This window comes from Dermacentor andersoni, chromosome 8, assembly GCF_023375885.2.
Source record: "Dermacentor andersoni chromosome 8, qqDerAnde1_hic_scaffold, whole genome shotgun sequence".
Classification (NCBI taxonomy): Eukaryota; Metazoa; Arthropoda; class Arachnida; order Ixodida; family Ixodidae; genus Dermacentor; species Dermacentor andersoni.
In genome coordinates, this window is record NC_092821.1 from 109,887,922 (window position 1) to 109,915,714 (window position 27,793).

At 46.6% G+C, this 27,793-nt stretch overlaps 1 protein-coding gene across 4 annotated transcripts in view; it reads right to left on the reverse strand.

The window, feature by feature from the left end:
* oxt (Xylosyltransferase oxt) overlaps positions 1-27,793 on the reverse strand; it is a 64,740-nt gene that overhangs the window by 11,235 nt on the left and 25,712 nt on the right. For 3 of the 4 annotated variants that reach the window (XM_050176827.3, XM_055069708.2, XM_055069707.2), the window contains 5 exons: positions 27,234-27,456; positions 26,083-26,259; positions 23,333-23,656; positions 15,622-15,894; positions 13,294-13,795 (listed from right to left, as the gene is read on the reverse strand). In XM_050176827.3, coding sequence (XP_050032784.2) covers positions 13,294-13,795; positions 15,622-15,894; positions 23,333-23,656; positions 26,083-26,259; positions 27,234-27,456 — 1,499 coding nt within the window. Of the gene's footprint in view, positions 1-4,543; positions 13,796-15,621; positions 15,895-23,332; positions 23,657-26,082; positions 26,260-27,233; positions 27,457-27,793 lie in introns of those variants that run through there. The other variant, XM_050176826.2, reaches the window with a different exon arrangement.

Genomic DNA, 27,793 nt, shown 5'->3' on the forward strand with positions numbered 1-27,793 from the left:
TGGTATGAGGCCCGAACTTAGTCACAAAATTAGATTCTCTCTCAACAGCTCGTAAGCCAACCTCAACTGTCCTGACATACTCTCAGCCCGCGCACGACGCCTCATTGTTGTTTCACTGCTTCAGAGTTTATTTTGGTTTGGATAAGGAACACTTGCATCTCGGCATCAGCCAACACTTCGTTTTTAGAGCTCAAGGTCCTTCAAAACGGCGGCAGCACACTTCCTTTCCCGTTCATTCCTCAATGTGTAGGTCCTTTCTGTTCTTGTACTCCTTCCGTCACTCGTTCGCTCCACGGACCATTTGAAGCATCTTCTTGGTCAGTCGCACAGTCCACATCCTAGTTTTCGAACTCCCGTTTTCGCCGCGAAAACGTCCGAAGAGTCGGCCAGTTGGAAAAAAATGAATGCATGTCATTTACTGCCCTTAAGGGCTCAAGCCTCTACAGGCACATTCGAAAACGCTCTGAAGGCCTGTCGGTACACGTAGTAGGCATACCGGTGCTCATACTGTGACAGGAAATACGTGTGTATAATTAAGGAATACATACTGTGTCCCGTGGGAATAGCCCCTTCCCACGCTTGTTACGCTTCACTGCAATACTTTTGCGTATGCTTCACCAAGTAACATTTCCGTACGGAGGCGAAGCTGACTTTCGGGAACCGGCATTACGCAACGCACCCTGCTATTCAAGCTTCTAAGCCAATCGCGAGGACCGCAAGGACGGAGTCCGCGGCATTGCTGACAGCAGCGAATTCTTTCAATAAAAAACAAGGCACCCAATGGCAAGAAGCTTCATAGCGAACGAAGAAGCAGCTAGGCCTAGCGCTGCCGCAGCGGTGGCTAAGGCAGCCAGCTGATCTGCGTGCGAGAGCGCCGGTTTCAGGCGGCGAGGTAATCAATATGGCAGCAGTGGTGGCTTTGATTAATGCTGTTTCGGACCTGCGGTCACGGCAAAACATCCGGAAAATTATACGGCGAAGAGTTCTTGCGTCCGAAATTTCCGACGTTCTGATACATTGACTCTATGGTGTTCGTGGTGGTTCCGCGAAGCCGTCCAAATTATCGGGAATCCGGAAAGTCGGTCGTTGACTATACACTGGCAACTCCTCCAGCCGACGACAGGACGTCAAAGATGATTAATTACGATTCCTGTCTTGCTCGAGCCAGCATTACCGCGACTTTCGACCCTTTCAATAAAATTACAGCTAATTTTCCCTGATAGAGGCACAAATTCCCTGAGTGAGCTTTTCCAGATTACTCAAAATCCCTGAGAATTCCCTGTTTTCCCGGTTGGTGGACACCCTGAACCATTTCCGTACCGTGCCCATCGGGCATCGTTAGCCTGCTAAGGATAGTTTAAGACGTTGCTTTCGAGACCTTCCGCGCCGCTCACAGACACACTGCGCTATCGGACGTGAAGGATAACTGTATTTGTGTTTCCTAAGCAGTTCGCATTTTTCCCCCAGGCGGTTATTTTTCAACGCACTCCGAAAGTTTCGCGATCATCAAAGTAAAAAGCAAAAATGGACGCCCGCTATCGATGGTTTGAAACGCCGCATTCGAGACCTTCCGCGCCGCTCACAAGCACTCTGCGCCATATGACGTGAAGAACTATATTTTTGCGTTAATATTTTGCGTTAATATTTTGCGATAGCGTTAAAGGGCCCCTCACCAGGTCAAGCCATCTTGAACTAAGCGCAGAGCATACAGTGCGCGCTAACGATCGTGTCTGCAAAGTATTGCATCCACGGAAAGATCGGAAATTTCAAACCGAACGCCGTTTTTCCTTCTCCTCGCGGCTGCCGCGCTCCAAGCCGGACGGTGACATAGTCGTGTCCGCATTGTGACGTCGCTCGTGGTGGCACGTGACTTCGAGAATTATTCAAGGCACCGTCTGTTATTCGTGTGATCTGTTGCTTGAATTGACAAATTTAGGTTGATAGAACTAATAAAATACACAAACGGAATGTCTCCGTGTTCTTTGTTTTACTTCGCACCGAAGTAAGAGATCTACTTCCGCTTCGTCTGCTTGTTCCCACGGTCATGCAGTCACGTGCGCAGGTACCGAAGCTAGGCCATTTTCGACCATGTTCCAGCGCCGTGATCGTGCTCTGCAATCCGCTTGTTCTGCCTCAGTATTCGTGCAGTACTGAATTGCACCGCTAGTCATGTGTCCTTCTGCACAGCGCGCAAAAGTATGCGCTGCGGGAAGCGAGACATCGCAACAGCTCGCGCGCAACGCCGGCAAAAAAAAAAAAAAAATGAAGGCGGGGCCCGTGCCGTTTGCGTCACGTGATCCTCGAGGTCCAGTATGGGAGAACGCAGGAAAGGATTTTCGCTTGCGGAGGCTGGACGGGGCGAGTGAAGAGTCACGCTATGCAGTGGAGCGCACCTCCTGAAATCATGGGTTCGCGGCACTGAAATATTTCTACCTCGGCTATTAATGAGCAGATATGAAAAAGTTTTGCGGCAGAACGCTCCCTAGAGGACACGTAACTTCCAGTGTATAACTAAAATTTGCTATGGGGCCTGGTGAGAGCCCCGTGCCACAGAAGTTCCGGCGTCGGCGTCCTGCGTCGGACGTCCTTTCGGCAAAAAAATCTCGAACCCCACATACCCAGGCCCTCCATGTGGCGCAAGGAAGTTACTGAAGTAATCGAATTTCTCAGGCTAAAATACGTAGAAAATAGTTAAGTACGACACGACTTACACGCAACCTACAGACATGATAGCGTCGGATTGTAAGTTGAATATGCGAGAAAACATAATCCTGCAATACGAAAACTCAAACCCCTTTTCCAGCGTTTTTACTATTCATAGACCGGCCACGGCGTCCGCCATTCGCGCGCCGCCGCGCGAGAAATCTCGCGACGCCACGGAGCGACGCACCCGGTTCCTTGCAACACCTCCAGATGGCGCTCGCCTCCGCCGCATCAAGGACATGACGAGGTTGTAATTGAGGAAAAAAATGAGCATGAAATAGAACCAGGTAGAAAAGGAGCTGGCGTTGACAAATTTCAACTGCAAGAAAGCCAAATAGAAAATTCCTAAGCGCCCAGCCACAGGGCTAGGTGAGGTTCCCGTTAGGCTGATTACTAGGTCCTAGGACCGAAATGTAAGGAAGCTCTGTTGAAACCAATGAAAAAAACTTTAAAGAATAGACGAATACCATACAGTTGGCGATAAAGTAGAATGAATTTAATTTATAAAGGGAAGGGGGAGAAAGAAGCTGTGCAGGGTGACGTGGGCTGAATAAGCTTTGAGGTGAGGGAAGCTCAGTAAAATTGATTATGAAGAGCGACTGAGGAATATGGAAAAAAACAAATGAGATGGGAGAGTGTTCAGGTATTTGTACAGGAAAAACATTGATTCACAGTGGAGGAAAAGAAATAAGAGAGAAAGAGCAAGGACAGGAAAGGCAGGGAGGTGAACCAGCAAGTATGCGGCCTGTCTGGTGAGCAACATAGTAACAAAGAAGGTCAAGCATAAAGTCAGAGAAGCCGAGATAATACCATGGGTGGGGGCAATGGAAAAGAAAAAACCGGCCGTGAGTAGCTACTTGGGAAGAAAAAACAAAATCAGGAGAGAAACAATTTATAACTCAAGGGGAAGCTCATTACTTTTCGCAGCGAGATCAGGATGCCTTAGAACATCCATTCATAAAGCGAGATATAAAGAAGAAGCATGCATTTGCTGCGGTAAAACTAGGGAAACAATGGAGCATGTTTTATTAGAATGTGAAGATGCCTGCCCAGCAGCCGGTTTAGGTACATCTCTGGCTTCCTTGAAGCCCTTGGGTTCAGGGAGAGCAGGGGGAAAGTAAGCATGTCCGCAGCAAAGATTGGTAAGCGGCGATTGGAATATTGGAGGAAGTAGGCAAACGACAAACAACAGAGGCATGCAGGAACAAAGTTCACAATAGGGGTTCAGAAAGTATGGTTCCTGGAATTCATCGTGGTTTTTTTTTCCTTTACTTTTTGTTTCTTTTTTAACATAGGTAGGATATTAGGCAATATCAAAGCAAGAGCTTGGTGGCACAACCCACCGTCCCGTTCCAAAGGGGATGCTCATAGCGTCCATCCATCCAGCGGTGCCTTCAATAAAACGGTATACATACACGTCTCACACATGACACACGTTTCATTGTCGGCAATACGGCATGTCGCTACACTGCTTCAATGTTAATCACATTAACGTCGACCTTTGTTGTGAGGTCTGTTCTGCCGTCTTCCTTTTTTTCAATTTTTTTTTTTCGCGGCAGCTGTGATTCATATACACTTACGGTTACGTGTCTACATGCATCTGCAAAAACAACAGATAAAAGTGCTATTACTTATCACCACTTTACAGTGCAGCTGCCACATAGTGGCTTTTATAATTTCTTTTAATCCTTCCTGGCATTTCATTTACAGTCACAAATTCTGCAGATATCAGGTTTCATAAACAGACTGAACATGGTACCTTGGTCATAAGCACACAGCATGTTACCTTGCTGGACTAAGCAACACCACAAGAGGAACGAAGCAAAGACACCGACACGAATTGTCACTCTATAAAACGTGTATATTTTACTGCATTTCCATGGTAGTTTCAGAGTACATAAAAATAGTTGAAATCTCTCTTTCATTTCGAGTGCTGTGACCAAGACGAGACACACAACACGCGGTAGCTTACAAATACAGCGATTTCAAGAAGAAGACAAGGCCCCCCAAGAAAGGAAGACCGAAAATTTGTTCAACATAGGAGACGTGTACAACAAGCATTCAACTCGTGCGAGCACTTGCTGAGAAAACAAATGTAAAAACAAAATTTGTTGATATGGCAACAAGGATCGCAAGGAGTACTATAGAACTACCAGCTAAAAGTGTCCCATTGCTCAAGTCACATAACGTGGCCGCAGGGTGAAGGAGTCCGATTTTATTTAAAACTACCACATCCAGCACCACCTTCCTCAGCCATAAATATTGCTGAAGCGCACAAAGTGTCCCACAGGTGACTAAACAACAAAACCTTAGTCTGGAGCTCATGTTTCTACAAGTGGACTTGCCTTCATCAAGGGATCTCGTCTTGGTTAGGGCAAAGGATTTGTCTTCCTCAAGTTGATCTGAGTTCATCAGAGTGTAGGCAAGACCCCTTGTTGAAACACTTACTCAGGGTTGACTTTTTTTTTACCCACCGGTCGGACAGTTCGAAGTATACATCTTTCGGCGAACTTTTTGTTGTATTTAGAAAGTTCACAAAGTGTACACAGAGCGTCAGCACATGTTTACCTGCTCTTGAATTATACAGCTACTCATTACTGCTCAAGTGCCGTTGTGACATTGTGTAACTCTTGCACGTATGCAAATGCTTACAGGAGCTTAAATTTTAAACAAAGGCTGGCAGATACCTCTGCATTAAGCTGGTTTTGTCCCATACAAAGAAGACTAAGCGCACGTTGGGCTGAACATTAATGAGCTGTTCTACCTAAGAGCAGACCACATTGTACATGGCCCTGCAGTGAGTGCTTTGGGCAAAAGACGTGTGGACGAAGCTTACAGACATTGGAAGTTGCCTGTTGCACTGAAGACCAAGTCAAAGACTATGGTGAAGACTATATATCTGATGAAGACTACATATCTTCACGAAACTGAAGACTACAGTGGCAACTGCAAAGCGAGCAGCCCCACATCACTGTCCTTGATGAGAGAGGTACGTATTGCTTGAGGCATATCTAGAATAGCCCAGTAGCCTGTGTCAAAGCGATGAGTAATTCTAATGGTGACACTTCATCACAGCATGGCTATATACAAAATATAAACAAAAGAAACCAACACATGTAAAGCATGGCACCTTTACGAACAACAAACTAAGAAAAACTGCTTAGTACTGAAGACAAGCCAACAAACAACTAAACTAAGCACACAGAAGCGTGTGGGTGGTTAACTCTACATAACATGACTACAGTATGGCACGACTATGTGCACACAAATGTCACACACAAGCAACACTATGTACAAGAGGCTACCAAAATTCGATGCATGTTGGGCCTGCTTACAGCAAAGCTCCATGTGATATGCAATGGTTCCAGGAGAGTCAGTTCATTGTCCAGAAAAGTGTGCTTGATTGTTTCGCACGTTCAGTGCACTGAGGTGCCACGTTACTCAGTTAACTATGAAGCCTATAAAAGAAATGATTGGATGACTTTTTTTTTCTGCGGCTTAAGCTGGAATGACCTGCAGCCTCTTTAAAAAGCTGCAGCAATCTCTGTGCCTGGACGTCATGAAAGATGCATTCTGGGGCTTTCGGAGAGCACATGCATGCACGGTCGATATTACTGAGTTCGGGCATTTCGATACCATCATTTCATAGAAGAGCACCACAGGGCTGTTAATGCACAAATCCACAGCACAAAAAAAAACACCTACAACGTGAGTAAGAACTTGAAAAAGAAACTGCTAGAACATAAAGCTCAGATTATCTCCTAACAAAGCCAACAACGAAATATGAGAAATCAATTTTTAACACATGAAAAACAATATAGAGGGTTCTGACATTCCCAAGTTTGTAAAACTTCAGAAAATTGATCTGCACGTTACATGTATTGAGTGATGCAGAACACATAACTACGAACAGAAGCACAGTAAGCATTAAACACATGAACTTGAGGACGTGGAACAAAGGACCAGGGTCAAAGACGTGACAAAGGCAACATGAAAAACAATACAAAGCCACAATATCTCTAGGGGAACAAGCGTCACACACACTCTCGCGGGAAAATTACTGGACAAAAACAAGTTATTTTGTCAAGAAAGAGCTATTACCTACTCACGATACTAAAAACAGCAAAAAGCCATTTTAAGAAATGCTATGGTAGACTAGACAGTAAGAGTTTGGATTCCTCTGCGATCTTTTAACATAACACAGGACGTTTGCCACAAACACATACATTGGAGAATGTTACCCCAACTTTCTATGCAAAATGAGAAAGTTTAACATTGCTTTGTTTCCAATGCGGCAACTCGACAAACAATTCACAGGAGTTCTGACTGAAACTGCCGCATGACATGCAATATGATTTGAAGGCACATCATAAAAAAAGAGTTGAACACGCAAACGGCGACTTAGGTTCACTTCATTCCAAGCAAGACGTTGCAGATGGTGACCAAATCGTCACACTAAGGGTCATTAATTACAGTGAACCTAAACTTAAACTAGCGGGCAAGATATGAAGGCCTACTGTAGAACTCTTAGTCAGGCGCCAACATCAGATCTAATTAGATAAGAGTCTAATTTTAATGAGAGAGATAACTCGAGCTAGACTTTATAGATTTTTTTCGATGTCCCTTTCGTACACTGCAATGCAATGCAAAGCAATGGCTTGGCCACAACTGCAAGGTTATGGGTGTGCAAATGAACAACCTACATGGCCTAGAGAGGCATCAGGCAAATACATATCAAGTCTTTTGCTTTGCCTCAATCTTGACACACTACATGCTTTGCTGAATTATTTGCAACAGCACCTTAAACATGAAGGAGCACCGCATAACAGTGGCTGCTTACTACAATGACGGTGCCGCACCTTGGAGCCAGGTGAGCTTACCTCAACTGTGCTAAACCTTCCATTACAAAGCCAGTGTTGACAAATCTTGAAACAAATCTGAATAGACAATGTTAAATGATCTAATTTCTGCAAGGGTCTAACTTTCATGCTTCTCATAGCTTTTCTAAAGTTTGTAAATAATCACTGACCCTCTAAACAACATTGCCCTTTTGCATACAGTGCTCTTTCACTAATTTCAGTGCCTGGGAGTTCTGCCAATAGTGCTTAGGATTAAAAATGTGAAACATTCAGCATGCGAATAAAAAGCACTTTATGGTATGCAACTGACACGACTCACGAACTGACATCCCGGATGTGAACATGCCAAGGCTGTGCTCACATGGCAAGTCGGCATCAGTAACAAGCCCTGAAACTAACCATACTTTTACCACAAATAAGAATTTCTCAGCAGCATAGTTCGTAGCAAGTAAGCCAGTCACGAGTGTTGTTTATCGGAGGTTAACTAAACTAATTGTCCTTAGCCCTGCAATGGTGCAATGCATACAATTTCATACAATTCTCACTGAAAGTATGTACTGCAGTTCTGCGCCAAAGATTTTTGGGCTGAAGTGGAGAAGCTGTGGCTTGCAAATGACGCAAAGCTCTTCTAAGGTCTACTTGCGGCTAGCAACTCAGGCAAACTGTTGCTCTTCGCTCCAGCCTGAAGACACACAATGTTGCGCTACCTTTTTTGCTGAACTATGTCGTTGTCACAATCTCGTGCACGTGTCATTCTCAGAAACTAGACCACCGCATTTTAGTAGAGGGGGTAGGGAGTTAAAAGGCAAACAGTGACATTAATGTCTGCAGCCCTCCCGTGCGTGCTTTGCTGCAGCTCTTGGACTGCATAAGAGCTCATTAGTGGTTCTTTGAATGTGCCTAACACTTTCAGTGTTAGACCCTTTCACCAAACCAAACCAATAGGCCAAATGCCTATTGCTGTTTTTTTCTTTCATTTCAGTTGATACTTCGAAATACATGGCATCATCAATACAACTCAATGAAGGAGGAGTTTCACTCTTGTCAAGAAATAGGCCAATTTATGAGGTCTAATTGCACTTGAAAATTTATGCCTGCATTATTGTTTAACTTTCACATTGAACTGGCTAGCCACATCCTTTGTGATCAGTTAAGCCTGGTTTAAAACCACTGCCGCTGTCACTATAAGATGCCAGAAACCATCTAGCATGGTGCTAGATTCGTTGCAAAACGTTACCAGACGAAGAAAATGTTAAAAAAGTGCATTAATACGGAAGAACAACAAACATGCGCTAAACTTCGCGCAACTCAAACATCCAGCAGGACTAGAAAACATTTGATTGACTACGCACAACTCACGGGCCAACTAAGCCCCCATAGTGAAGATGAAGATGCGAGCCACTGCGTTGGTGACAGCCATGGGGCTAGGAGAGCCTGTGCTTGCCTGGTTTTGGATTGACACCTAGCCGTTAACCAATTTGACTGATGATGTTGAGAAAGCAAACAGAGGCTATTGCACTATTAAAAAAATTACATTAGTCTCGGTTTCATTAAAGTTTTGCATCCATCCATCCATTAGTCTCGGTTTCCTATTCCTTACTCGCTATCTTTTTTTCTATGTATTTTTTCTCCTTACTAAAGCAGAATGGCATTGTTCCCCTTCTAGTGACAGTTGCCAGCTAGCACTTTTTATTTTTACACTCTGCGATTGTTCCAGTGTGTACTATGAAACCTCATCATAGACAGGAAAACACCTTCCTTGTATCCCCTTCAGGATGTGCATGGATAATCATGCACAGGTAGGCATTGATGAAAACAATAACATTTAAAATGCATTGCACACACCTTGAAACAATTCTGATTTGACCAGTTCTGCAAAGTTGAATATATGTGTAAAGTGCTTTACTAAAATGAGTGGGAAGGTATGACGGCTGGGTGTTCGCCCTCGGCATCTTTATGTCGTCACACAGCGAGTTTGCATCTTTCTGCGTTTTTCGCGCTGCATTAGACCAGGAATATTCTTCAAGTGGCTGGATAGCAGCTTCCCAAGTGTGCTAGGCATGAAATAATTGATGTTCTCGTATCCAACGTTCCTGCAGAGAGTTTTCAGCTGAAGTCCGCATTCTGTAAACCTTCGGAAACTTGCCAGTGAATTTAAATTCTTGATCCGTTCTGTAGATGCGTGCTTTTTGTGATTTTGAAGCAAGAAATGTGGTGAAGCCAAACTGTCGATGACAAGAGTAAGTGGCACCCAAAGGGTGCCACTTACTCTTGTCATTGACAATTCAGAATCACAAATTCAGAATTCAGAATCACAAATTTTGAATTCACTTATTCTAAGCGTTAATTTGGTATATCCATGTTGTTACACTGCTGTTCTACTGCACTGGTAACTGCTGGCTTTCTGTGATGTGTTGCCACTAAAAGTTCCCCCAAAGTCTCCCCAAAGTCTCCCCAAAGTCTACCCAAGAAGTCTCCCCAAAGCAAGATCCAAGGAGGGAAATAGAATCTTAGAACAATTATAACAGAAGCACAATCTGCAAGATCCAGCATTGCGAGACCAAATTAATCAGAGCACACCCTTCCATACAAGCTTTTGCGACTTTCTGTTGGGATCATCGAGCAAGATCACATTGGTAGGAAGGTGAAATAACAGACATCATGTCAGGATGGTGCAATGATTCTGTTCCGAAGCTGTTCCTTTTCACGCTTTGTCTGCAATACGAAGACCAGTCTGCCCACTTTCACCCCTGGGTTTGGCCGGTTGCAAAGGAGTACTATTGAGCGAAAGCAATCCGTACTTCATACCGGCCCAGATTAACAGAAGTCAGCTGGAGAAATCTCCACAGGTATCGACAAACCGTGTGTCAGAGTTGGGAACATTGTGACTCTTTTGCTCCGAGATCCCTTATTGTGCAAAAGCTTCAAGAAAATTAGGCAGCACATCCATCCTTTGGAGGCGACTGGCGAAGTTGATGCGATTAGCATACTTTCTTATGATCGGTGTGTAATTAGTGATAGTTACTCAGCGCAATGCTATCACATGTATTGCTGCATCTGCTCCAATTGAGTGGCACAGGCCTCCACTCTGCCTTCACTGCGTAGCAGCGGCGAGCAGCTCAGCACGCTGCTGCCTGCATTTTTTTTTTTTTTCACATTCCTGGGTGGCAAGTGCCCATTTGAGGTGAGGCAGAGCACGGCATAGCAACGTGACGGCACGGCGCAATGCTCCTTGTGACCATGGAGTCTTCTTTCTCATCGTGTTCATGATGCGGTTTGCTTGTTTTTGAACTCTCAACTTTCTGATGGATCACTGGGAAAGAAAGCTGCAAGTTTGCAAGCAGGCAAACCACCCCATTTCCGCGACCCCATCAAACTGTCAATATAAAGACGGACAGCCCCGCCGCCACAAGCACGACGCGCGAGAGCTGGACCTGTTCGTACTGTACAGGTGGCGAAACATTGCACCCGGCCTGGCGAGCAGCCTCCCTTCAGCTGAAGCACGGCGTTGCATGCATTCTTGCCTGGGTCAGAAACACACACACGGCGAAAAGTGCGAGATGTATCCTAAGAATGCTAATCGCATTAACACAAAAATACTTTCCAAATATTTTTCCTCGGTAACGGTTCAAACACCTCGAGTGTCTGAAAAAAAGCTGCTCATCGTAAGCAAATTCACAGGTGCATGCCACAGTTATAAAATGCATGCTTTTTGTTTTTCTAGTCAATTCTTGTTAATTTTTTCAGCATTGTTTTTTAACTTACACTCAAACACAAGAATAAACTAATGTCCAGCCTCTTCAACCTTGACCACCAGGCTCGAGGTCAAAGATTCTTGCTACATTGTTCTGGCGTTCGGCAAACTAAAAATTTCAAGGTCGTAGCAAGTTTCTTAAGGGCACTAAAATATGACATTAACTGCTAAATGCCATTTGCGAAGTGCCAAACGAACATATGAATGGTATTAAGGCCCAACGTCACTTGCAGAGTAGTGCAGTCTTATAACTCACTTGGCCGTCAAGTGCACGCTCGCACTCCTAATGGTAACAGTTATGCCTGCACATGCGAAATAATTTTTGAAATGAACTGAAGTAAGTGTACACAAAACGTGCCTACTGATGTATTTAGTGGCGTATGTTTAACTTTCGCACTCTAAATCATTTTTGTAGTTATTACGATCAGCAAGCAAACTTACTGCATTCACTACAGTCATCATTGTGACGTTTAATGCCATTAAAGAAGCGCATTTAGCGGTAAACTTTCAATGTATTGGCATTTAGAAACTTGGCATTCTAGGCACATACCTGCATTAGACTTGCCCGTGTTGCACGAGTATTAGACCCCTACAACCTTCCCTGAGTTATTCTTTCCTTCTTTATTAATTTAAAATGTCAGCTAGCATTAGCAGTACATGGGACACCACTGAATATGAGCTGCAGGTTAGATGGCTTACAGGATCACCTCAACAACGGCGTAGCTTGAAGTCCCAGGTCAAGCCAGAAACTACTGCCAGCTTACCAAAAGGTCCATTGATTCCCTCTGTACGACATCACATACTGCTTGCAGAAACCAAACTCGGAAAGCATTTTGTACAGAATAGGCAAGGCTGCACCACCGGACAACCACTGCAGGTCTCTGCTGACCAGCTGCGTGTTCTTGTTGACCTATTGCGTTGCTCATTGACTCAACGATGTAAAAAAAAAAATCCGATGAACCGAAATCAGCAATTCCTCTCCCTTCTGCTTGTGGAAGGACACAAGAAGACTATGGAGAGAATTTTTTCTCCTTCAAAATGAAGCCCAAAAGGGGGGCAGAAACTTAGAGTGAATTTCATTCTGCCTCATCTAAAGTCAACCCTGGGTCACCAGCGACCAGCTGAGTTAAATAAAATTGAGGCAAGCAAAACAAGAACAACAAAATGATAAGAAACTACTAAAGCATTACCTCAGTGCTAACTTAAATGAATGTGGTAGCCACTCCCTCATCTGGCTTTTCCTTTTGCCTCATCAAAACCAAATAATTTCCTAAGCTAACTCCTATGTCCGAGACGCAACAAAAGCAAGCATGCTGCTCGATGTCTGCTTCTAGGCCGAGGTTCTCAAGCTCGGATCAGGTTACTGGGGCTATGTAACTGCATGCAGCTTCTATTGACTGCACTGCCATGCATCTAGGAAATAGTTGACAGGATTGCCCGAGAGTTGGCAGCTCAGGGGGAAGAGACTTCGTGCCCACGGAGAGCCTCGAGGGCCGCATGGAAAGATTCCACGAGTTGTACGCAGACTACTGACGTGTTGCACACCTCTGTTCTAGATAGTCTACAGTAATGTATCGACAGCGTAGCCTCCCATACCAGTTGTTAACCAGACAGTAGGACCCAGCTTCTGAAAACGGCGCTCAATCTTGTCTTCTCTCATCTTTGGACTGAAGCTACCATGAGCTACCTACACTGGCACTCTCAAACCTCCTTATGACGAAGTCACATCTGACACAGAAGTACCTTCATTACATGCGATATTCGTTATAAGCATATGTTCTTTACATGCTGATACTGGCGAGAAACGTTTCAGAGTTGCTTCATTACCCAACAGAGGTCCTTTCTCGCTTTTTCAAAAAGCGAACCACCTCTGCCGGCAATCATAGATAACGGAAAGAAGAGAAAAAGAACCTGCCGTTCTACACTTGCCCTAGATCCTCCACAGTAACATCTAGGAGACTGCAGAGCCTCACGTACCAGCCACGACCTCCACAGTTGGGTCTGGCCAGTACGAACTCCATCCGCTTTCCCTGCACGGCGTCAACGACTTGCACGCTCGACTCGACTCGGAAGGCGCGGCACACGCCACGCGAAACGTCCAGAACTGAGCCACCAGGGCGTCAATCCATCTTTCCAGGTCTTGTCCCACAAGCAACGCATCCTCGTCCGCCTGCATCTGCAGGGTGCGGCGTGTCTCGGCCGAGTAGCCCAAGTGCTCCTCTACGCGAGACAGATCGTGCCCGATGTAAGGACCCCGAGGCCCCCCGTTGGCTTGCGATGCGATTGTCGTCGAGACCAGCTTCTTGCCGTCGCGATATGCGACCGGAGAGACAAGGAAGTGCATCTGAGCCACGAGGGACCAGTGGTGGAACAGCATCACGGTCCAGGCGCCAGGACGAAGGGGCTTCCGGAACTCAGGGCGGTGGAACAGCGTCTGCAGCCCCGGCTCAACTTGGACCTCGTACGATCCAGCGACCACCTGGGTTAAATGCAATGAAAGTAAGCAAAAAAGTAAGTATTATAAAGTATGTTAACACGAAAATTCCCATCCACTCGACTGTAGCACGAAGCTACACAGAAAACCCGACCACAAAGCTTTCCGTTGGGCTTCCGTATGAATACTCTCGTCCTTTCTTTTCGCTAGCTTTCCCACAACGCAGATGGTTTTTCTCAGTACAAGGCGCGTGCGCACGTGCAATTGAGGAACACATACTAGGCCCTGTTGACAGACCTTTCATATACGAGACGTGCATGGCGGGCAAAACAATGGCTCACATCTCCACAAAAACAATAGGAATAGCTCTGAATGGCTGCCAGTACGCTTATAAGGCGTCTAGGTGCCCGTAGTGTGACCGGAGACGACGCGTGTGCACCTGTATAATTAAACGCAGACCATGTCCCGTGACAGTGGCCACTGGCCATTCTTGGTATGCTTCACTGCATAACACGGCTGTATTGCGGCGAAACTGACCAGTCAAGTTCGAATTATTTGGCGAAGGACAACTTTGAGATCGAAATAACGAAAGTTTGGGCCCTTAGAAATGTACGGGCGCCAGTCGGGACCTTAGGTCGGGATCGAATTAACCGAAAAATCTAATTAACCAGAGTCAAATTAATGGGTCTACTGTGCTAGCAGAGCTTGGAAATGCGAATACAGTGAAACCACGTTAAACCGTTTTTGGCTGGAGCTCAGAAAAAGTATGTACCAAACGGTAGTACTGCTTAACCGAAATGGCATGAGATCGGGCACTTACCTGTCAAAAACAGAACTCGGAGAGAGTGCAATGAAAGGAGAAAAAACTTGCAGTATTTATTCACTTCGCGCGACAAAAGTGTTATTTCCATTTGATGGCGCGGCGGCCTAGCAGCGACGACAGCGGCCTCATACTTTCTGAAGCTGCGAGCCAGCTTTTAAGGCAGCCCCCTTTTCTCGGCAAACACTCGCATGGCAGATTCCTCGTTGGCATTGCATGTTCTCTGTGCACGTGGGCAGTAGCGCTGCAGAAGTCGCGAGGCGCCTTTTTCTTTGCGGGGTGCCGTTCTCGTCACGACGATTGCATTCATGAGGCTGACGTAATGTGCAGCTACTGCCACTGTCAGGTTTGAATCGCCCGTGCTGTTGCTTTCTGTGTCGTCCTCATCACTGTTGCTATTCGACACTTCGGCAACAGCAGAGGCAACGATGGTGAAAAGTTGAACCTCGTAGCCGACACCCTTCGTGGTTGCAGCAGCGCTGCCGAGAAAATTCTTTGCACTCCAAATACCACACACCGTAGTCAACGGTAGACCCCTGTCACATGCCGGTGCCGACCTTTTCGTGCCACGTTCGATAGCACGAACGATGTCCAATTTTTGTTCTATGCCGAGCGCCCGGTGCTTTTTATCCGAGCTTCGGAATGACGCGAGTTCTTGTTTGCTCGACGCCACAACACTCTCTGGCCCAGCGCCAAATTGATGTTGTGCTTGCGCGACGAAAAGTGGAAACACTACGTGTTTACTGATACATATGCAATAAGCTGGTATGGTTTATGCGGATACAAAACACATTATGTTCAATGGCCACTGAGTTGGGGATTTGACTTTACTACCTTTAAAACAAAACTGCTGTTTAAGTGGGTACAGTTTACGAGGTTTTACTGTACCAGGCTGCATTGTGAGGCTGCAGAGATATTCAGCTTTTTCTCAGATACCACGGCCCATAAAATTTGGCCGTAGACTGTAAACAGCTAGCGAAAATGTTAGTGAGTATGAGTGATTATCGGCTTGTGTTGCCAACCTATGAAAATAAAAGTGCACTTCAATCACCTTGGCCGGATCCACCCAGACAATGGTGACCGCAACCGCTTGACCAGCACCCCACGAATGGAGGACACCAGGTGACGAGTCAGGTCCCAGAATCCGTGCAATGTCTCGGACCAACTGCTCCTTCGGGTCATACTCCGTGCCCACGGAGATAAATCGAAGCCGAGCCAGGGCCGGAGCTGCAGCCGTTTCTTGATTGCCCGGCTGCCACCGCTTCAGTGGCGCCAAGTGCGCCTCAAAGGAATCGCCACCAGTTGTGTAGGACACCAACAAGCCCTGTTAGGTGCAGCAAAAGATGAAATTATGTTTCAGTGCCATCAGAAGCAGCATATCTTACGTCAACTGCAGGGCGAAGGCCTCTCTCATCAATTTCCAATTGCCCATGTCTTGCACCAGTTGACCCCATTTTATGCCCGCAAGGTCACAAGATCGAATCCCGGCCACGATGGCCGTATTTCGAAGGGGGCGAAATGCGAAATAACCCTTGTACTTAGATTTAGGTGCACATTAAAGAACCTCAGGTGGTCCAAATTTCCAGAGTCCCCCACTATGACGCGCCTCATAATCAGATCGTGGTTTTGGCTTTAAAAAAAACAGATAATTCTTTATGCCTGCAAATTTCTTAATTTCATCGCACAACCCGGTTCTCTGCTGCCCTCGACTGCACTTCCCTTCCCTTGGCACCCATTCTGTACCTCTAACAGACCACTTGTTATCTGCCCTGTGCATAACATAGGCTGCCCAGCTCCATTTTTTTCTTCTTAATTGCAAATAGAATATTGGCTACCCCTATTGCTCTCTAATCCACACCGCTGTCTTCCTACATCTCAAAGGGAAACTAGAGGCAAACATTAAGTCGAGCTAGATTGAAAGATTAGGCTTCTGTAAAAACAAATTCTTCATCCGCCACGAAAACAGAGCTTTTGTAAGCGAGAAAATGATGCAAATAGGAAATTGAAGTGGTGCCATCTGTTGTCGACTACGGTAACTCATGTGTGTGGCGTCAGCACCTCTTGATGCACACAGAGTGGCCGCGACCCACCACTGCGAGTGGCATCGCTTTTCTCTGTTTCACAGCTGCCGAGGTGGCAATGTGTGGCAATTGACCACCCTTCCAGCTCCGACCGCGGAGGCTAAAGTCACCGTAACCAATAACCTAAGCCTAAGCAGAGCCACAGAGCGACTCACGCAAGCTGAATAACTGCACCTACCAAGCAGTACGCTTCGTATACAGAGATGAACAAACAGTCTGCCAAAGACATAACAACGGCATGGAAGGCGGTCGCGTGGATACCACGCCAAGTCCTCCACTTTGGTGCGGACAGTTCAAATTGAGGAGCACCAGTGGGACCTTCAACGGCAATTTTCTACACAAGAAATTTATATACTGACACACAGAAAATGATGATGATCTAGCTCAACTTAATATTTTGCTTTAGTGTCCCTTTAATGTTATACCTATCACTTTTCGTTGTGCCACACATACTGACCCTTGTTAATTTTTCTTTCTGAAAATCGGGTGCACGTTAGTTTTCTATTTTGTTTAGGAGCTTTAATGTTATGTCTATGTTAGTTTTCTGCTTGGGACACATAGAAAGCTGGCGTGCATTTGATTCGGGGGCGTGTTACAATCGGGCAAATACTGCCAAACAAATCAGCGGTGTGCTTTGGCACATCTTCTGCATCTTGTTTCATTCGACCCGTCGGATAACTTGATCGATATTGTTGGTCCCGCCAAGGTCCAATTAACGGAAGTTGACTGTACAGTGCAGTCCACTTATAACGATATCGATAAAGACGAAAAATATGATCGTTATAACCGATGATCGCTATATCTGGACTGCAGTTATCAAAAAAAAAAAATTTTTTTTTAAACGCGTTTGCGCTCTTTACCTTTGCAGCTCTGAACTCGAATTCGCTACTTGCTCTAAAGAATAGATGATGTATACAGTAGGCCGTGAAAAACAAACTTTATTTCTAGCGCCAATGACCGTGTCAAGGATTAGGCGCGCCGAAATAGTCCGAAATCTGCACTTGCTTTTGCGGCAGCTTCAGCTTCACAACCGCGGTGTGCATGGATTCCAGCTGCTGCGCGAACACTGGCGGCAATCCTTTAGCATGCATAAAATCAATTAAGGAGTCGATCGACGACAGTGTACTTTGCGTGGACATCGTGGTCGAGGTCAAGGAGCCACTGTCGATCTCGTTGTCACTGTCGCTGATGCCGTCGCCACCGTCGCACAACTTTGCGTCTGTCGAGACAGCACATCTTCGGCGATCGCCTCGTCGGTGACCTCATTGCAGAACGAGGCAGCACTGTCTGCAGTCAAAAACTCCTCCTTCGACACACCACCTGTGTCACCAGTAGGAACGAGCTCCCAGAGCTCGGTCAGCGACTTCCACCGGGTCGGTCTCAGCGGGTTGGGGAAGTTCGTCCTTACGCACAAAGCCCGCCTTCTTTAAGCCATTGGTGATGAACCACTGGTAAAGCGCCTCTTCAACATCGGCGTACAAGGGGTCTCTAACCCCTTTTCCGCTGATCGGAATGGCCGCTGATAGCTCCTGCCTTCACAATCGCGGTGCTCCCGGTTTTCAAGATGGTTGATATCGTTAACTGGACGAGCTCATACTTCTTCACGAGGGCGCTCACCTTGAAGCCGCATCGAGAGTCCTGCAAAATATCCATCTTCGTGTCAAGCGACACAGCTTTGCGCTTTGTCGGCGCTATCTTCGAACTGGGTTGAACCGTTGGTTGCACGCTGCTTCGGTGGCGTCAGCCTGCTATCGCGAGAGAGACGCGGGACGGGCGCCACCGCGCCGCTTTGCTTGTCGCTTCTTTTTTTCTTTCTCTCTCTTTCGGAGCGACTGTGGCCGACGCGCATGAAGCAGCTAGCGCCATCTTGTGGCGCGCTGCGCAAACGTTGGCTGCGCCTACTCGTGCGCGGGCGGGGCGAGACGCGCTGCGCGGTAATGGCGGCAGATACGAACTTACGGAGGTAAACATCGCCTCGTCTCGACATCGTTCGTTTCAGGGAACTAAGCAACGCAAACGTTACGATTATTTGGCACGGAAAACGCCGTCCAGACTGCAAAATTTTGATCGTTATATCCGATATGCGGTGAATAACCTATCGTTATAAATGGTTTTTTTCCCCATAGACCTAATGCATAAAATGACACTCTCATGTCGACCCATCGTTATAACCGATATATCGTTATACATGGTATCGTTATAAGTGGACTGCACTGTATATGCAACATTCCACCGTTTCACAGCATACCACGGCCCTAACTTCTGATAGAACCAACTTAGAATATGAAGGACCTTTCTTGCTGAATTATTAGTCCATTTTAACAAGCCTCGACTGCATTAAAAGTGAAACGGCTGTCAGTTGGCCGCTATTTATAAATGACGCAGAAGTTCCTTGACTGACCTGCATATAGCACGACAAATATTTATGAAGGAAGAAAGCGTTGAAGACGCATTCAGATAGGGCAGGGTTTCTCAAGCATGTTGGTCCCAGGGAACCCTGCTAAGTTCCACGAAGGGCCGAGGAACCTCCATTGGTTTATTTTATTTTCTACAAACAAAACTGACAATGAACACAGTGACGTTTTTCATTTACTTGAGCAACCTTTTTTCAAAGTAATTTTGTCTTTTCTTCTGGTGGATCACGTGCACGTGCACGTGCTCTGTAAACGGCCATCTTATTCTTTTTTTTCTTTCCTTTTTGTCAAGTGCACGTGCATGATCATATAAAACTTGATTGTAGTCGGATACAGCTTTAAAAAAAAGGGGAGGCCCCGCCCAGATGACCGAAGCGCAACAGCCGATTGCCTCCGCGACTAAAATAGTCTCGCTCGAAAAATCGTGCTCCTGAAATGCATAATTCTTGGTATAAATAAAGACTTTTGTATTTTGATGACTGGTTTAGTAGAGCTCTCATGTGCTACAGCACATGCCGGATAGCGACAGAAAAATAACCCCGTGCCTTCTACAACGCTGCCCGTTGTCTGCTCTTTAGCTTCATTGCAAGTGACAAATGTACAAAAAGAGCAGCTCTGCATGGCTTTTGCACTTGTTTACATGTACACGGCACATTTACTACTCCTTTTCTAAACCTAAAACAAATCAGTTGCTATTGAAAAAGTACTTATATAAAACAATGCATTTATTGCAACCTGGGGCGAGAATACGGTCAAGGCAAGGAGGTACAAAAATGCTTCATTCATCATTTTAAATGAACACTCTTGGTTTTAAATAACATAAAATTTATATTTTTTGGTTTTGTGTTTTCACAACTTCACAGCACGCATTCTACAGCTTGCGCGTGCAGTGAGCACTGGTGGACAGCAATCAATCGACTGTGCTACACAACGCCCGAACACCGTCGCTAGACGCTCGGCTATCTCACTGCTGACAATGATCGTTCACGCTAAGTTGACGATGACAAATCTTTGCGTTGAAGGCTTCTTCTGCAAATATTTTCTGCTGAGATGCTTGTAGGTTTGTTTCATGCGTGCAAACTTTTCTGATTTCTCCTGAGAATGGTTTTGCTCCATTACTTCCCCTCGTCCGACGAAAAACGCAGCGACACAGTACACAAACACACCCGCCGCTAACAGTAGGCACCAGTCTTTGGAAAACTTTTCTCGTCGTAACTTCACTCGGGAGCGAAATAAAAGAAAACATGAAACAAATACGCAGGATGTGTGTTCGTAGCGGTCACCGAGGGATCCTGTTTTCAGGCAAAGCATAGCGCAGCGCCAGCAATTCTTGCTGCAATGTTCCTTCGCCGGATCACGGCTCAGAATAAACGCACGCGGCACAAATGCCGCATCGTAAACTCGCAGTAATATTTGCGGCATGATAGATCATCACAAACAGTTCTGGAATTCACTCTGACGAGGGGCTGAAGCATACAGCTTACGTGACCTCGCCCAGTTCGAAGCGCGGACGGGCATCTTCTCCGTCGGCGATGTCACCGGCTGTCCGGCTGATGACGTTAGTCCAGAGTGCGCGCCCATTGGGGGATATTCGTGTGCATCCGCCTCGGAAGAGTAAACGTCCCTTTTTTCTAAAGTTGTATCCGACTATAGACATGTCAATGATTACAAATCATCACATCCAAATGCAGGCACTCACAGATGATTTCTCCAGCTGGACCGGGGTTTTCCGGAATAAATCACCGGAAACAGGATTCACTAAAGTGTGTGAGGAATTAATGTTTAATTCTGTACACGTCCAATAACGGTGAGTATCCCAGGATGGTCTTGAATGACCTCACATCTCTGCAAAGAGGCTTGTGATGGTCAAGGAATCGTGTACATTTGAAGCCACAGGGGTTTTCCTTCATCATACTGCCCAAGTTTCTGTAGTCGCTTGAGGGTTGTGTTTGAAGGCTTGCTTGAACAAGTTTTCTCTGCAGCCAGAGATAACGTTCACAAGCTTTTACTGCGATAGCAATTAAATGGACACTCCAAGTGTATTTTCGCCGTTGGCATCGTCGTGAGTTTCTGTATAAAGTACAAGGGCGATAACACCATCGCCACACACCCTACGCTGTATGTGCGAGTGAAGGTATGCAAGGGGAGCCAGCGATCACGGCTCAATCTTGCTCACGTGAAAGAGGTGAAAGCGGGCAGGAAACGCGCCGTCTCCCGTCATGCTCAAGCCACCCAACGTTGCGAGGCACTGGAAGGAAGGGAAGGAGGGGAGGGAGGGGGCGGCATTCTACTCCAGTTGTAACTGCGTACCGTATTTACACGATTGTAAGTCAACTCGAATGTAAGTCAACCCCCCCCATATTGCGTGCGACAGGAAAAAAAAAAGAGAGCATACCCAAGGGCGCATTCCATAACGAAAATTTATTATTAGCTGGCATGGTCATCGGACTACTCATCTTCACTTGTGCCATCGTCCTCACCAGTGCTGCCAGCATCATTGGTGCTACGGTCCCACAGCGCGTCGTCGTCCAGCGAAATTCCACATTTGGCAGACTACCACACTACGACATCTTGTGGAACAGCAGCCCACGCCGAATGCACCCAACCACATGCAGCCGTCAGGGAGGCTCTTTTGACAGGTCCGGTTGGCGTAAGTTCGCGGTCTTCTGCCGCCAGCCACTTGTTGTACTCACGGCAGAGCAGGTCCTTAAAAGGCGTAGATCCGGGCTTGTTTCAGGACCATGTCGCACCTCACTGGCAGGGACCAATCACGCATTTCAGCGACGTACCCCGCAAGCTTGGCCTACAGCTCTGGATGGTATCCCGACTTCGGCCCGTGGGAAAGTCTTCACTTGCCGTCACAGGTGAAAATTTTGCTTCGCTGCAGTCGCCACTCTCGCACCACCCGTTCAGAAACATCGAACTTGTGGCCCGCTGCGCAGTGATTTGTTTCTTCAGCGTAAAGGATGGCAGCCCTCTTGAACGCTGCTGTGAACGAAGGCCGAGTGTTAGTGGGCCTGCAGCACTCATGACGACTGAGGAAGCATGGAAGCAGCACGTAGCCGGCAGCCGAGTCGAACGCATCAAACTAAGAGCTACAGGGAAATAGAAACATGTGAGCGGCGTCTGATCTTCCATGAACTATCAATACTCCATGCAAGTGCCGCCGTTCTGGGGGTGCCACGACGAATGGAACAGCGGCACTTCCATCGACTATCGACAGCCCTCATGAGTGTTGTGTGCGCTGTACATGGCACTGTATAATTCTTAAAAAATGTTGAAAAGCCCTTCCGAAAAGCGAACAAACGTGCGGGATAGCGAAAACTACGGCTAGGGCCACAGAGCAAACATAAAATTGTAAATATGTTGTAAGTCGACCCCCCCCACTTCAAATTTTCAAATTTAAAAAAATATAGGTCGACTTACAATCGTGCAAATACGGTACCTTAGTGCATGCTGTCTGTTCTCGGCACTCAGCTTACGTTGAAGCGATAGACAACACGAAGGTCACTTCGCTCGCTGCTGCTGCCTGGCTTGTGAAGCCAGCATTTCGACAGTGAGTGTCCGCGGTCATCGAGCGTGATGTGTTCATGTTTGCTGTGTGCGCTGACACCATGCTTGTTAATTTAGTTAGCAAGTGAATGTTTTTAAGTTACAGCTGATAAAAGCGCTATCCTTACTTCATATGGCTGTCTGCTAATTTGCTATCGCAATCAATGCTTCGCCTTACTGGCAAAACTGCAACTTCTTTAAAATCTTCCAGTGTATACGTCAGCGTATGCGCTAGCGGCACCTACCTACAAATGGGAGAAATGGGCATGATGGTAAGTTACAGCCTCCGAGATTCCAGTGCAAAAGCTTAGGCGTGCTACCAGTTTTCAGAGATGAGTGGCTGTTATGTACTGTGATGTGCTTTTTGACACCCGGGCATGGATAACGGGGTTCCTTAGATTGAGCACGCCTTGCATTAGCCATCTCGCGAAACCAGGAAAAATTTATCAGTGGCTTGCGGAACCCCGAGGAGGGGCCTGTGGAAACCATGGGTGCCACGGAACCCACTTTCAGAACCCACGAGATAGGCGATAATGACGCAGCTTTGGGAACACACTCGTTGCATCAATATGCGCAAGTAATGCAAGAACTTGTGCTTCAAAACATGAAGTGATAAGACTTGCGTGGGTGGGGATAACGAGCCAAAGTGAAATAAACACAACACTTGCCAATATGGCAACTCTATGGTCTTACTGACCACAGTGCTGGGACTCACCTGAAATTGGTCTCCGAAAAAGTAGAGATGGACGGCATCAATTGATGGGAGGGTGCGGTTGCGGCTGATGGCACACAATGAACCGAGGTGCCGATCAGCAAGCTTTGCCAGACTCTCATAGACCGTCAGCTTGTCGTCGTCTGCAGCCACATCATCGCCACGGTCGTACTCGCTCTGCCAGTAGCCAGTGGGCGGCACTGCAGGGCCAGCCGACGAGTGGTGGGGCCTTGACTCCACAATCCACATGTCCACCTGGTCCAGCACTTTGCGGCTGACCGACGACTCGAACTTCCGGGCAAAGAAGACAGGACGGTCGCGAGTAGCCTGATGGAACAAAAGAAAGAAGTAAGAAAGCTTCCTTTGTGCAGAAGTGACGCTGGTCCTTTACTTCTGTTCACTGATTTATTATTTGTGAGCTTTAACATCTCAAAGCAACAGCGGGGCTTTGAGAGATGCAATAATGAATGGCTCCAGATTAATTATGACCACTTGGCGTTCTTTACCACGATCACTGAAGCGGCATTTTTTGTAGTCTCAGTTCCTGTGCGACGTGACCCACCAGTGGGTCACTTGTATTTTTCCAGTGCATCATGACCCACTGGTAAGTCACCAGGGAGTTGTTCTCCTAGGAAACCTGCTCAAGGTGCAAAGAGATGACACCACGATGCATCAGATCAGAAACAACAAGAATAGTTTCTCTCCACTTATTTATAGGAAGGACGTTGCTTGCGCACTGCAGGAAAGCCCTGTGCAGCCACGCAGGACGAATAACTGCCATGACCCACCTATGCTGCAGTGAATGTGGTAAAAGGACACTAAAGAGCAAGTCAAGCTAGATCAATAGACCACTCATCTAGAAGTCGATCATCATTTTCTGTGTGCCAAAATGTCACTTTGTTGTGAAGAAAACTGCCATTAAAGTTCCTGCTGCTGCTCCTCAATTTAAACTGCCCACGCCCAAATGGACGACTGACGCAATCTCCACGTGACCTCCCTCTATAGCACTCTCCGTAAATCAGCCAGTACAGTATAACCCCGTTTATTCGTTCTAAAAGAAACACACACACAAGAAAAAAGAACATGCTAACAGGGAAAACGTACAATTCGAAGTCACTGAAACATCTGGCAGGCTCAACTGTAGTCGACATCTACATAATGCAAAGCGTTGCACAAAACGTTGCAGCATGAGGCATCGACGCACACTGAACAGGCGGGGCCCGAGCTGCCCGAGACGCACATTGTCGCTATTCTGTTGCATAGTGTGCCCGAAACGAAATCAAGCTGGTGATCTTCGCCAGAATACAATGTCACCATGGCAAAAGGTGATCCTCACTTCGCACCGCCTGCAGCAGGGAATGGCCTCGCATTTGGGTTATAGTTTTTTAAAAGCATGCAGTACCCTTTCAACAGCACTACGCCATGTGCAATGTGGCACAGATAGGTGAGAATGCTCGTCGCAATAGGGGCGATAGGTGCGAACGCAGCACGTGACTACCGGCGAGGAGATCTGCTGGTGCCCGAATAGGAAACCGAGTGCTTGCTGGTGTTTTCACGTGACACGGGTGGGTGAGTACTGCAGGGAAGCAGCTGCGGCAGGCAGCCGCTGTTCTTGAAAGTGCACTTTGTGCCTTTTGTTGTTTACATCGGATCTAGCGGCTGCAAAACGAATCATGCAGCCGGAGTTTGGCAATGTACTGAAAGCTACTGCCGAAAGATTGTGTATTCTGGAAGTGTACCTCTCGACAGTGCATTTCTTATCTCTCAACAACGAAACGTCCATAAACTGCAATCTCGTATCAATGAAACCCGCTGGAAAATTAGACTTTATCTAGCCATGTAATGCTAATGCTAAATCTCATGGAAATACGTCGGGGCTGCCATCTTGTTTGTCGATCGTCCATTTGAGCTGTTTCAAATTGCACGGCCGCCTGTGTCTACTGACACGTGACAACGGTTTCTGCGTACATAGTGCAGCGCCTAATCTGTGGCTCAGTGAAAAAAGCACAGCGAAACCATATAAATCTGCATCCCACCGACACGGACTTCTTTATGGTGCTTGAGATGGTGACCGCCCATAAACTCTATGGCAGCCGCAGCATCGGCTGCTACGCCTCCGGTTGTGGTTGAGTGATTGTCGAAGAATAAGTATCTCCAGCTGCCTCAAGAACGCCGATTGCCGTCAAGTCCGAATTATAAGTCGGTAACTGTTTCCTACTTGCCAACCTATGAACCTTAAAATTCATAATAATCTTGAGGACCCGAAAGAGAACGAGGTGGGGTGGGGGTTGGATAGTACGTTGTTTTTCTTTTTAATTTGCTTTGAGCACACAGCTGTTGAGGAATACACACAGTAACACACTGCTAGCTATTGTTTCTAGATCGCAATGCCTTTTTCAGATACTTTGCTGTTGCCAATTTGACCTGCTTCTGGAACTTGTCTTAATAAACTTACTCAAAGCAGGCAGCAGTATACGACATCCTAAGAGCGCTGCTACCACCGGACAGCTTAGGCACCATTGCAATTTCTTTTTTTACATGCATTATTTTGGATTTTCGCACCACCTATCCTTCAACAGTTTCGAAACTTTTTTATAAACAAAATCAATTTTTTTCTAAACCTGACTCAACAAGTAAAACTGAAGAACAGGATCAAATTCATTAAAAAAAAAAAAAATTCAGCAGAGTTATGAGGAATGCCCTTGCAAGGCCATTCAAGCTCTGGAGCAGCTGCGTATTGAGGGAAGGCCCACCTGAATGCGAAGCCAGTCGTCCGTGCGGAACACATTGGGCGAGCACCCGCACCAGTCGACGACGTGACGGTGCTGGCACTGGCAGCCCTGGCGCCGCTTCCAGTTGACCAGCCGCAGGTTCTGGTCGGCCACTGTGCCGCAGAAGATGCTGTTCTGCAGCGCCGTGTGGAAGAACGACTGGATAGAACAGGTGAACAGGCAAGCTTAATGAACAGTTTGTATACCATACACTCTTGTTACATTGGCTATCATCAAATGACAGTGCAACAAATGAGGAACTTGAAGTCCACGTCGCCGCAATAAAGCCATGTATTGCGGTGAAGCATGCAAATGCCGCAAAGGCGGTTTGAGTATTTTGTCCAATCGCACGGTGCAGGCAATATTTGGCCAAATTTTCTTGGGAAAAAAAAAGGGGGCACGTTAGAATCGAGTAATTTATGGAATCGGACATTGTGACCTAAGGTTATTGCTTAAAAATCTTCCTAAGACCGGCTGATAACAGGCTTTTTCGACAGGAGATCGTCGTGTGTTCAACCCATTCACTTTTCCCTAAGATCAGCCAAGACAGACGCTGCCACTAAAGGGTTTGCTATTGGGGTCACCATAGGAATTAGGCATGTACATGGTAACTGGTAAAGCCCGAGTTATCTGGTGAAGGCTAATTTTAGGACCAAAATAATGAAAGTTTGGGCCCATAGAAGTGCATGGGCACCGGCCTGCACCTTCCGTGATGATCAAATTAACCAAAATATTGAATTAACTGGGGTTGAATTAACGGAGTTCTACTGATTTCAAAACAATGAATGATTTTCAGCGGTCCCATAGGAGTTGTTACAATGAGATTTCTCTGTACAGTGAATATCAGATATAACGAAGATATTTTTATGTCGGATGCAACTTTGTCATAACAAGGTCTGAATGTCCTGCACTTGAAGCTGGAAAACATTACATTTGGTGAAGTCTACTACAGAGTGCTTACTTGCATAAGATGTCGGCTGTTTATTTCGTTTTTTCAATCCGCACCACTGCGGAACGCAGGGCTGTCCGCCAACTTTTACAATAAGATCGTAAAAGTTGGCAGGCGTGTTCCAGTGAGTTTTGTACAAGACTCTACGGTGACAGGGACAACAACAGCAAGCAACCGTCCTCACCTCGGCAGGCAGGAGGGTGTGTCGGAAAAGCGCCTTGAGCCCCTGCAGCAGGGGGTCCTCGTGCTCGGGCAGCGCAACGTAGGAGCAGAAGTCACGGTGCAGTGCGACCCAGTCACTGCCACCGTCGAGCCTCAGGCCCCACGGCAGCGTGCGTGGCCCCAAGCGCCACATACGCCCGCCGCATTCGTGGAATGTGCGCTCCAGCGCCTGCTTCCCAATGAACCTACATTGTCGGAGTGGTAAAAGCATGAGACTGACGAACTCACTGATGTGTACTGTTAAAAGGGCCCTGAAAAGATAGTGTGTCATCCACGATTTCTTGTGTAATGCACGTATCAGGCCAGGCCTTTTGTGTTCTCGAAGCAGCGTAGCAATCCTCTTTCTGATGACCAACAGCCGCCGGTATAGTATGCTTCACTGCAGACAGATCTTTCCCACTGTCAGTACGCTTCACCGTATCATAAAGCTGTGTTGCGGTGAAGCTTGCTAAAGCAAATCTGCCATTATGGAGTGCAAGTAAGGCCTTCGCTGAACGAGCCATCCATATTTTGAGAGATGCG